Source organism: Macaca fascicularis, chromosome 12, assembly GCF_037993035.2.
Source record: "Macaca fascicularis isolate 582-1 chromosome 12, T2T-MFA8v1.1".
In the NCBI taxonomy this organism is placed as follows: domain Eukaryota; kingdom Metazoa; phylum Chordata; class Mammalia; order Primates; family Cercopithecidae; genus Macaca; species Macaca fascicularis.
The window spans coordinates 52914392-52927314 of record NC_088386.1 but is presented as its reverse complement, the minus strand read 5'-3'; the positions used below and the strand labels follow the sequence as shown (position 1 = coordinate 52927314).

The 12923-nt window shown below is 37.6% G+C and overlaps 1 protein-coding gene across 2 annotated transcripts in view; it reads left to right on the top strand.

Annotated features, from left to right (window-relative positions):
* Positions 1 to 254: 254 nt before the first annotated feature.
* Positions 255 to 12923, top strand: part of CYTIP (cytohesin 1 interacting protein) — a 29921-nt gene continuing 17252 nt past the window's right edge. For both annotated transcript variants that reach the window (XM_074009144.1, XM_005573223.4), the window contains exons 1-3: positions 255 to 497; positions 10022 to 10071; positions 10360 to 10414. In XM_074009144.1, the coding sequence (XP_073865245.1) occupies positions 324 to 497; positions 10022 to 10071; positions 10360 to 10414 (279 nt within the window). In that variant the 5' untranslated portion in view covers positions 255 to 323. The remainder of the gene's footprint in view (positions 498 to 10021; positions 10072 to 10359; positions 10415 to 12923) is intronic.

Genomic DNA, 12923 nt, shown 5'->3' with positions numbered 1-12923 from the left:
AATGGCAAATGGTGGTGTGAATGCAACTTGCCACAAAACATAAAAGTGTAAGAGTTCCGCTGTTTGAGGTGAAAAAATAAGTTTTTTTTTTTAAATTGTAAAAATTAGCTCCAGGTTCTCTCAGGAGCTTAAAGAAAAAAAGCTTTGAGAAATGGGAGTGAATTGCAAGATAGGGTTTGTGTAACAAGTTCCTCAAACCACAGAGGTCACATGGGCTCTTTCTGCTTTGCTACTTTTGATTACTTGTCAGAGTTGTACTTTTAGCTTCCCCCATCCTGCAAGGCCACTCAACCATGTGCTAGCTGGAGTGATCTTTATTCACAATGTCTTTACAAAGGCTCCTGCAACACAGCAGCAATGGCAATTTGGCGGACTTCTGTGCTGGGCCAGCGTATAGCTCTTACTCCACACTCACAGGTAGCCTTACGATGGACGATAATAGAAGGATTCAAATGTTGGCAGACACGGTGGCTACTCTACCTCGGGGACGAAAGCAGGTATGATTGCTATTTTGTACCTTTTAGAGTGTTCACGTTCTCTTGAGGGCAGAGTGATATGTTTGTCTGACTTCATACTAATAGTGATATTTTAGAGGCTTTGGAATTAGTGGCTGATTATTATGGGCGAAGGAGGTGAGATGCTCAGGGAGCTGGGTGAACCAGTCCAAAGATTTGAGACCACAATCAAACTTTTTTTTCAAGGCAAAAAATAGTTTGTTTTTCTCATTTGGAGGAGTGCTCAGATAAAATAGAAATCGTTACGCGTAATAAACTTGAAGATGGTTTATATAGATACAACCAGTATGAGAATTAATGATCTTTTCCCCATTGTGTCTCCCTTGATTCTTTCCCTTCCATCCTCACTTGCAGTCCTTGATGGTCATTTCAGTTCATAATCAAATAAGAAATACTTTTTTTGAGGACAAATTTTGTTGACTAATTATCTTCAGCTCTTGGGCACTGGCACATACCTCATGCTATTGGAAAGTAAGATTTTTGTTTTTGAATAGACGAGTGCCAGATTGAATATCAGCTCACCACTTAGTGACTGTGAGATCTTGAGCAAGCCACTTGCCTCTCTAAGCTTCAGTTTCCTTTTTTCTAAAATGGAGTTAATAATAGAACCACCCTTATTGGGTTCTTATGTTGGTTAAATAAGGAACTGTGCAGTGCCTAACACGGTGACTGGCATTCAGTGCATGCTTATTAACTGCCAGATTATGCCATTTTAATATTTTTATTGCAAAGTTTGTCTCTAGGGATGAAAACTCATTTGGAAAAATCTATGTCTAACTGAATTTATTTTGATTTTTTGTTCTTCAATTTCTAGCATGTAAAAAAATATTTTTAACCATAATACCTCTTCAGGATTTTTTAAAACGACTTGCTCTAAATCCCCAGGTACATATTTGAATTTCGATATAGCATTTCTACAGAAAATGTTTAAAATTGCCATAGAGCAAGAATTTTTGTGCTGAAGTCTTGCATGTACATCATGTGCTTCTCTTACGCCTTCTAAATTCAGGATTAGAGAGGTATGGCATAGGTATGGCAAAAAAGACATGATCTTTTTTGCAGTGATGTATCTAGCTGATGCCTTGGCATTTTTCACAATGAAGATAAGGGCATAATTTTCCATGATTTGGATTATTGATCGTTCTCAATCTAAAGTGCTTTTATGATACAAACTTTAATGTAGTGATGTACATTTTATCAATCTACAACCTGTCTGAAGATAAAGCAACATGAGAAATGCCGACATCTTTTTTCAGTTTTCAGATATAAAGCAGTCAGATTTTCTTTATATTTGCCATGAAGCTATCACACTAACTATGGTTCACTTGATTAGGCTATGTTTTTTTTGTTTTTTTGTTTTTGTTTTTTTTCCTGAAGAGAGTTGGTATTTTTTGAATCAGGGTGGGAACTTTCCACCCTCTATGTCCTCCATACCCGCAACCTCACTCATTTGATCTACTCTCTAGCCCATGCAATTCAATGCAACAGATGGTTCCTGAGCACCTACAAGGAGACAGACATCATGCTAGAGTAGGAGGCAAAAAGACGAGAAGGGAATGTTTTCTACCCATATACTGTTTACAATTCAGTAAGCAGAAAGAATGGGTTTTCTGCAAAGTAAAACAACATGAATACTCTCATCCAAGTGAAACATCTTTAAATATAGTCTTGGAAATAGATATTCCAGATATTGAAGGGTATTCCAGAGCAAGGGAGAAACTGAAGCTGCGGCACAGATCCTGGTGCCTGGAGGATTTTTTGTGTAACAACACAATATTAAGTGTGTCAGGAGAACCTGGTTAGTGTGTAGGAGGTGAGAGGAGATCTCAGAGCTGGGCTGCTTTACAGAACATTTGGACAACTTCTGAAAAAGCCGGCACGAGGGCCACTGAACATGTTTGAGAAGTAGAAGATTTCAGGAACCTTATTGTAGAAATGTGGTGGATTAGTAAGTGAGTAGAGACTAGTGGTGAGGGAGGAACTTTTGCAGTTGTTGGAGAAAGCAGAAATGGGGGAACAGAAAGGAGACTGAAAAGCTTTAATATGAAAGGAACTGAAGATGGAGGAGTCAAATCTGGTTTAAGCCAGAGTGAAGATAGCATGAACTGAAAGAAGGCAATCAGTAGGAGAGGCTGATTATCAGAAGAAGGTAAAGACAGGGATTTTGGCATATGAAATGCACGTGTGTGTGTGTATGTGCATATGTGCATGTACACATATGTACACAGGCACACACATATCCCCATACTAATTAATTTATGCAGATGTTCTCATCTTTTCTAGGTCTTCTCATTCCCCTTCTCTCAAATTCTTTCATGTGGTGGACTCCCCATATCCAAACAGCTTTTTCTTACTGTTGTGAGAATTGCTTTAAAAAATAGCAAAACAAAACTTCTTGTACATGATAGTTCTGATTCCGTACAATTATCATCAATGAGACTTGATGCAAGTTTATCCCAACATTTCACAATCTTCCAAATGGATGTTCATTTCCTTTAACTGGTTTTTAGAGAATAATCACCCATTTGGCACTGACTAAATTGCAGGCAACAAGATCCTTGTGAGGCAATCACATGAGCAGGTGTTTCTCTGCCTACTGTTATTTTCAACACTTTCAGGGCTGACGTCAACAGCTCATACTTCTTGTTGTTGTTGGCTTTGGTTTCTGCAAAGCTATATCTGGTTAGCTTGTAGTTTCAAATTAGTCTTCAGAATCAATTGGGTGTTTACATTCAGAATTATTTAAAAATAGATTTCTCTGTGTGCATGTCATCTCACTACCTGTACTGGTAGGAAGTGTCAGACACCCCAGTATGGCTTCTGCTTGTGAACATAGTTTTAGGGCAAAAGAAAGAAAATCTTTGCAATGGAAAGCTCGATAGGAAGGAGACAGGAGGAATTAAGGACAGCCTCTATCAATGGCGCCAAAGAAGTAGTGATTGTCTTACCACCCACTCTCATAACTGTAGTACGTTGCTTTTGGAAAGCAGTTTTTACAGAATGCTATAGTGAGAACCAGGGACCTGACAAACAAGTCCACAAACTTTAGTGGTACCACAGACTGACTCTCTTTTCCTCATTTTCTTTTAGTTATCACATTATTGCTAAATAGGCAACTGCTGGAATGCTGATTTCATCTACAAGTTCAGACAGGGAATGTGTGCTCTGCTCTGGGATGTGTACACTGCTGGGCAGGGCTCTGCCCTGCAGTGGCTTTCACGGTGTGTCCAGCAGCACACCCATTAGGTGCTGTAACTCCCAATTGTCCTGAACTACACCAAAGGATTTTAATCACTTCATGACAATTTTAGGTAGAAAACTGTGCTAATTTCACTACAAAAGACTTTGAAAACTATTCTTTAATCCATATTGTGGCATGCATGATCAATACCCAATAATTTTTCTTGAAGAGGTCTGTCTGTGAGCCTACAGTCAGACCTTACTTGGAAATGGCAGTATTGTATTTCGGTTTCTCCGGGCACTTAACATTAGGCAATTAAGTTCAGCTCCATTATTTTGTTGCATCTTTGAACAGTCTGTGGAGCATTGATATCCTAACGCTCCTTACTTAAAAGGGGGTGGCAGTTGCATGGAAGAATTAGGGAGTGAGGCAGGGGACTGGAAAGGCAGCAGAGCACATAATTTTGGGGACTTTGAAACAAATACCAGTGACAAAAAACCTCACTCTTGAATCAGTAGCCTCTCCTCAGCACCCTCCCCAACACTTTCAGGAGATGAGTATATAGAGTGGGGACCAAGAGGAAGTAACCCTCTGTAGGAGCCCCAGAGTGGCTACAGTGTTGAATTTTGAGCTTCTCTAAGGAAGGCTGGCTATCTGGCTGAGCTGCCAATTACTCCTATCTTTCAAAAATTGACAGCTGAAGTATTGGTCTTGGTTTCCCACTGAAGAGGAATGTGTGGAATCACTGCAGAGCAGAATAAATTAAATTTTGAATATTAATGCCTGATCTTTTAGGTCATCTGACTAAAAACAGAAGAGTGATCATAAGCCCAACCCTAGGTATCAGTGTATTATGGCTAGAAAGGAGTTAAGAAGCTTTGTCTATTCAGCAGTCATAATTGAATGTGTAGTTTGCAAGCCTGCCAAATTGCTAAACCTAGATTTCTCATATTAGATAATGTGTAATAAAAGACAGCTGTTGCCAGCATATGCTGTGAATTGCACACCAGTTCCTCATTCATGATTTTTGGTGCCATCACTACAACCCTTAGAAAAGGCTCTGCCTGGGAGGGCTGTCTGGGGAACATAGACCCCGCTGGTCAGATCCTTGAATAGGGCTGTTCACCCAAGGGAAAGGAGTGCAGGAAAGACTTTTTTTTTTTTTTCTCCAAGGTGCAAAACCCTTGATAAGATCTTAGACACACTTCATTTCACTTTAGGCAGGTAGTTTGGTGTGTGAGCTAGGTCGAACCCCGGGAACATTCCTTTCCACATCGCCTGAGTCTGACAGCCCAGATCACAAACAAGTAGACTTTGTGTCAAGATGTGGCACGTGTCAGAGAATTTGACGGTACTTAATTTATTTAAATTGTTTTTTGTTTAAGTGTTAGGTGCTTGAAACAGCCTCTTAGCTAATACAGAATGGAAACTAATTTTGTAATTTGACTTAATCTGACTTTTGGTGTGGCTGATAACCCAAATCAGTCAGTCCACAGGAACTGAAAATCTGCTATGTTTCTCATGTTGTGCTAGACAAATATTTTCATCTTTAACTAGTCAATTAGCTAGATAGAAAGGTTAGAAGTAGAGTGGTAGGGGAAATATCTATAGAGGTTTCAGGTCTGTCCTGTGGTTTAAAAGATTTTACATTTGAATCTATCCAGAATGACTTTTGATTCAAAAGACAGGTTGGATGAAATCTTGAAGTTCCTAACAGATGCATTGATTTCTGGCATAGTAAAAGGGCATTTAAAATTGACAAGGCTCAAAATTTTACTAATAATTTATTAATTCTTGCCACCATTCATCCACTTAGCAGTTATGTACTGAGGCACTACTATAATTGTTTTCTTTTTTCTTTTTTTTTTTTTTTTTTGAGACGGAGTCTTGCTCTGTCACCCAGGCTGGAGTGCAGTGGCCGGATCTCAGCTCACTGCAAGCTCCGCCTCCCAGGTTCACGCCATTCTCCTGCCTCAGCCTCCCGAGTAGCTGGGACTACAGGCGCCCGCCACCTCGCCCGGCTAGTTTTTTTGTATTTTTTAGTAGAGACGGGGTTTCACCGTGTTAGCCGGGATGGTCTCTCGATCTCCTGACCTCGTGATCCGCCCGTCTGGGCCTCCCAAAGTGCTGGGATTACAGGCTTGAGCCACCGCGCCCGGCCTATAATTGTTTTCTATTAGTACTTTTTCTATACTTCTTGTTTTGGATTGAATTTTTTTTTTTGTTCTTGTCTGTTTTCTTTCATTTTAACTTTTTTGATTTTTAAAATTTTTATTTAGTTGATATATAATCATACATACTCATGGTATACATAGTGATGTTTTGATACATAGAATGTATAGTGATCAGATCAGAGTAATTAGCAAATCCGTCATCTCACACAATGATCATTTCTTAGTTTTGGCACTGTTGAATATCCTCCTTCTAACTATTTGAAACTAGTACATGATATACTATTGTTAACTATAGTTAGCCTACAGTATAGAGCACTAGAACTTATTCTTCCTATCTAGCTGTAATTTTGTATCCTTTAAAAAATGTGTCCCTATCCATTTCTTCCCCCAACCCTTCTCAGCCTCTAGTATCCTCTGTTCTACTTTTTACTTCTATGAGATCAATTTTTTTTAGCTTCCACATATGAGTGAGAACATGTGGTGTTTAACTTTCTATTCCTGGCTTATCTCACTTAACATAATGTCTTCCAGTTCAATCCATGTTGCTGTGAATGACAGGATTTCATTCTTTTTTATGGCTGAATTGTATTCCATGGTGTATATATACCACATTTTCTTTATCCATTCATCTGTTGTTGGACACCTAGGCTGATGCCATCTCTTGGCTATTGTGAATAGTGCTGCAATAAACATGGGAGTGCAGATGTCTCTTCGATATAATGATTTCCTTTCCTTTGGATGAATTCCCAGTAGTGGGATTGTGGGATCATATGGTAGTTCTATTTGTAGTTGTTTGAGGGACCTCCATACTGTTCTCCATAGTGGCTGTACTAATTTACATTCCCACTAACAGTGTATAAGAGTTTCCTTTTCTCCTTATCCTCACCAGCATTTATTATTCATTGTCATTTTGATAATAGCTATCCTAACTGGCGTGAGATGATACCTCCTTATGGTTTTAATTTCCATTACCCCAATGATGAGTGATATTGAGCATTTTTTCATATATTTGTTAGCCATTTGTATATCTTCTCTCTCTCTTCTTTCTTTCTTTCTTTCTCTTTCTTTCTTTCTCTCTTTCTTTCTTTCTTTCTTTCTTTCTTTCTTTCTTTCTTTCTTTCTTTCTTTCTTTCTCTTTTTCTCTCTTTCTCTCTTTCTCTCTTTCTTTCTTTTTTTGAGATGGAATCTCACTCTGTTGCCAGGCTGGAGTGCAATGGCATGATCTCAGCTCATTGCAACCTCTGCCACCCGGGTTGAAGTAATTCTTCCAATTCGGCTTCCCGAGTATCTGGGATTACAGGCACCTGCCATCATGCCTGGCTAATTTTTGTATTTTTGTAGAGACGGGGTTTCACCATGTTGGCCAGGCTGGTCTTGAACTCCTGACCTCAGTTGATCCACCCTCCTCGGCCTCCCAAAGTGCTGGAATTACAGGCTTGAGCCACCATGCCCAGTCTTGTATGTCTTCCTTTGAGGAAGGTCTGTTCAGATCATTTGCCCATTAAAAAAAATTTTTTTTTATCTTGAGGTATTTCAGTTCATTATATATTCTGGATATATAAATGAGTAGTTTGTAAATATTTCCTTCCATTCCACAGCTTGTCTTTTCACTCTGTTGATTGTTTGCTGTGCAGAATCTTTTAAATTTAATATAGCCCATTAGTTTATTTTTGCTTTTGTTGCCTGTTTTTTGAAAGTCTTATTCATAAAAATTTTTCCCAGTCCAATGTGCTGAAGCATTTCCCCTACGTTTTCTTCCAGTAGTTTTATTGTCTCAGGTTTTACATGAAGGTTTTGATCCATTTATTCATTTTCAGTTGATTTTTGTATAGAGTGAGAGGTATGGTCTAGTTTCTTTCTTCTGCATATGGATATACAGTTGTCTGTTTTGTTTCATTTTTAAATCTTGCTACATATTTAAGATTTTTAAATTTTACTTTATGTATTTTAGTGATTATCCTTGAGTTTTTCCCATGATATTGAATTTAAGAAAGGACAATGTTGAAAACTATCTTTACATATTTCTCCTGAACTTGAATATTTCACTTGGCTCTTCAATCACCTCAGATTCTTCCATTTTCATTTAGTAGTTTATATGTTTTTATCTATTTCTCTATTTTTAAGTTTCCATTCTATTCCAGGCCCTGTGCTGGGCATTGAGGCAGAAAGTAAAACAAATAACATTCCCCAAGAGGCCCAAATCACACAGATGATTATGTACAGATGTGAAGTATTTGATCCAGTATGCATTTCATATAAATATATACATATAAGTATACATATATATAGCTCTCTCTATATGGATATATGAATAATATGATGAATACTGATAGCAAGAGTAATACTTTAAAAATATAAGCCCTTATTTATGGAGGTATAAGATACTTCTTTTATAAAAAGAATAAAAAAGCCCTAGTTATGATTATATAATTTGAATTAAGGGTGGAAAACAAGCAGCTGAAGATGATAAAAATAGATTAAGAAAATATGAGTACAATATAAGGGAGAGACTGAGAATGCTTGGAAATATCAAGTTTGTGGCTCTCTTCTGCAAGGAGGCCCACTAACATAGATGAATAGTCACTATACTTGTTAACGGTACATATGAAGTACAAAATCAGGTTACAACAAACCATACCAATCCTTGTAGGCATTCCACAGTTAGTGCTTATAAACTGAAAAGAGATACTTTTTAGCAAGACTAGAGAATCTTTTTGGGTCTGAGCCATCTATTTCAGTCTTCATTGCAACATAAGTGAGTTGAAGCCCAGAACTAACAATAGAGGAAAATATAATTAATTTACAGCAAATTGGCAAGAAGAGATCACCTCTCCATTACATTAAGTTTATGGACTGGTGGCTGAATTCTTAACACTGGTCCCTTCCAGGAAATGTGTGTAAATGCTGGCATTTGGTACCTGGTAATTCAAATTTCCTACAGTGGTGTAGGCATTACTCCTAATGAATGTCTTAATAAGCATTTCATTTGTGTAACTTGTCGCATAAGCATTAATATCTTCTACATATTTTCCCCCTTCTAGTTTTCATCCTTTCCTTATTTTATTTTGCCTTGTCTGGACTGACTATGCATTGATCTCTTGATATTTTATGTGTTCATTTATATATGACAGCCATTTCAGGTTGACAATTAAAAACCCTGGGTTAGCTAGGAGCTTATGTGTTGGGTTCTTGAACCAACACTTGAGAATAGGGCTAATAAACATTTTCTGAACAAAGAAACAAACAAACAAACAAAAAAACAAAAACAAAAAACCACACACACAAAACCTGCTGCAATTTTCCTAAAAAATAAGTTGTCACCTTTTGTTGATGCTGCTTCTGTTTACAGCGGTAGAATGTGTCCTGAAAGCTTATGTTTATATGATCTTTTCTGAAAGTGCAGAGGAATGAAGGTGATATTATTTATACCATTTATACTATTCTGAGGTTTCTTTCCTTTCTTGGCTGGAAATTTCACTTCAGTCTTCCAAAACTATTACAAAAATAAATCATAAGCAGAAATGAGGTTTTGAGTTCCTGGTTTTACCTGAATTGTGTGTGTGAGTTGATTGTTTAGAGATTATTTTATCCTACTAAAAACAGTAACATATTGAATTATTATAGTAAACACAGTCATTTCATCATCATCTCCAAAAACTATAAAGTATTTGGGTTTCATATGCCATTCTACGTATGCTATTTTTCTTTGGATTTCAGTGTGATTACAAATTGCTATGGTTAATCTTTCAGAGTCTGTTTTAAATACAGACCAGAGAGGAAGTTCTCTTTGGGAGCTTTGGAGTTTTGCCACATTATATTAACTCTTTTGCCACATTGTATTACTATCTAAGCCTCTTTCAATCTTTTAATTGGAATGCCTAGAATCCTGTCTCCCTACTCTCCTCTGCTGTCACTAGAGAATGTAGAGAATGGAAATGGCTGCCTTTATGCAACAATTTCCCAGGAGCTGGGCCAAAGAAGGTGGTAAAGAACAGGGGGTGTGTGTGTCAGTGTGTGTGTGTGTGTGTGTGTGTGTGTGAGAGAGAGAGAGAGAGAGAGCGAGAGAGAAAGGGAGAGAGAGAGAGATTTAGAACATTTTACAGTGCATCTTGAAGACCCTGGGATAACTATGTGCTTTTTGGATTTTTCAGCTTGCTTTGACCAGATCAAGTTCTTTAGGTGACTTTTCCTGGTCTCAAAGGTAAAGAAATTGAATTATTTTTTGTCTCTCCCAAAATATTTAGGAATACAACTCTCCAGACTGTTTCTTTCTCTCTCTCCCTTTTTCTCTCTCTCTCTCTCTCTCTCTCTCTCTCTCTCACACACACACACACACACACACACAGACACACACACAGAATCTTACATACTACAATTTACATAAATGTCAGTTATTTTTAATTGTGACAGTTATTTTTAATGATAAATCTGTGCCAAATGTGATACTTTAATTTTCATGCAGTTTCTTTTTTAAACATTTTTATTACAGAAAGCTTGTTACTGTGGAGAAGCAGGATAATGAAACATTTGGATTTGAAATTCAGGTGGGCAGTTTTCACATTTTCTAGACTTCCAAGGAAGAAAGTGGCATTGGTAGTGTCATGTTATGTGCAAAGAAATAATGAAGTTAGGATTAGAGAATGATGGAGTCTATGATTTTATTCAGTGTGTGCTTGTTTGGGGGTACTTTTTCAGTGTGTTGAGTACTATTAAGGAAGGAAAACATTGAAGATGATAACATAAAACCCCCGAGATATGTTCAACAGTTTGTGCTTAGTTACTTCGGTCTTCCCTTAAGTCCCAGACCGATCAGAAATGGTTGGTACCAGCCAGGTCTTAGATAAGAGAGTGAAATACATTTTACAGATGTGCATTTGATATATTTGCATTTTGAATGTGTTTTGCATAATCATATTGTTATACTGTATATCAGATTTTAAATATTTACTTTGGCATTCAAGAGACACTCGAAAGACTATACATCTGTGTATATGGAATGCATATATTCATGGATAGCTCCTGGTGCATTTTGCTGCTAAAGAGTTCATATTGTACATGATGAAAAACTTGTAGCTTTTTTTCCTAATGACAATGCTTTATAATTGTTATTTGAAACACTTGAGAACATTTGGCTCTACTTGCAGATTGCCTCATGCTGTAGGAAATTTTTAAGTCTTTGTAAGTTTCAGCATAATTGCCTAAGAATTTCATTGCTTATTTGCTCTCTGCTTTTTCATGACCACATTTGTAAAGTGGGTGAGGTAGGTCAAATGAAATCTAACCCAATTAAGTGCGACAGTAGTAGCTTAAGCATTTCTGTTTTTTTTTTTTTTTTCCCATAGTACGTTTGCATGTCTTTTGGGTGTGTTTTGCATAATCATATTCTTACACTCTATATCAGATTTTAGATCTTAGCTTTAGTGCTGCTTTCAGAAAACTTTGGTGTGATATCAGCCCCACAATTGGAAAGTCAGTGTGTATTTTAAGATTAGGAACAGGAAACTGCTAAGTAAAACATGTTTTATGAGTAAAGAAACAAAATGGAACTCTAGCTGCAATGAAGACAGAGAAGGCACTTTGAAAAGAGGATTGCTTCCACTTTCTGAACTCTTCTACTTTTAAATTTGGTGAAATCTGTAATTCACCACAGTAATTGGTGAAATCTATTAGGTTTTAGAAGCATAGTACTCCCTCTTATTCCCCAGTCATATGAACTACTCCCTATTCTGTTGTAGAGACTCTGCTTTTTGTCACTGCCTCTTTTTAAAGGAGAATTATCCTCTAGGATGTGCAGCAGTGGCTATTGAAAACAGGATGAAAGACTACTCACCTGTCTTTATTTTTCTTACACTGCTATAATATATGTCACTACTCATTGTTCAATGAGTAGTGACATCATATATATATATGTATATGTATATTATATGTCACTACCCTTAAGTTTTTCTCACATACCATAAACACTTATTCTTCATGCAGCAAGAGTCAAAACTATGTCAGACTACAACACCACCGAACCTTTGTAGATCAACATGAACTAAGGGCACCTCTAAATGGCAGCATGCATGTGTTATCTCAGTGATGCGGGAACCCACACCCCTGTAAATTCCCTCTGGTATATGCTCCCCATTGTCAAATACACACCGTAATCTATTCCCTAGTACTCATCAGATTGGCAGCAGTCAACAAATAGGAGACATGCTTCCGGGAACTTTTTGAAAATCAGATAGAATCTCATGTACCCATATTGTTCATGCAGTGTGAGTACGTATTTGGGACGTGGCCTACTAGAGGAATGACACTTTGGAAGAGACCAGATCCATGGTTCTCCATGGGAGCTAGTTTTATGCTGCTTATGAGAATCGTACAGCCCAATAGGAATGCAGACTTTGGACTCATGCACACTTGAATTCATATCCTCTCAATGACTGCCTTATGGGGTCCTTAGGAGTTTTAAATGAAATAATACATGCAGTATACCTAGTGATGTGCCTGGTACCAATAGAAGATCCACAAATGACAGGTGTTAGAATGAATGTCACTGGGCATGAGAAAGGACAATGAGATCTTTGTGTCTCTAAGAAATGCAGGTGATCATTGTGTCACTGATCCCTTAGTAGGAGCTAGAAGACTGGGTAAGGGAGGGAAGTATCCGGTTAATACTTTCTGTAGCTTTGGGGTTTCCGTTTTTTTTTCTATTTCTAACTACCAAATTTTACACCCAATGTGAACATATATGGAGGTGCCAGTTACATAAATCAACATGTTTCCACTGCACTGTACTCACTTTGATCTCTGGGAATGGAGGGTAGAGTCTCACTGCTAATGAGAATTGTTAGAACAGTGGTTTCCCAAAGGAGTGTCAGTTATATCTTTTGTTCATGTACCACATGAACTAGTTCAGTCTTTCATGTCCAGAAGGGTCTAGGCTATACTGAGAAGACACCTGGCAGGAAAGCTGTTAATGAAGTTTCTGACATAGATGGGAACATAGTGCATGATCTTTTAAAGTCCCTTTCACCTTTAAGATATGGGGATTCTAAGTGCCTTATA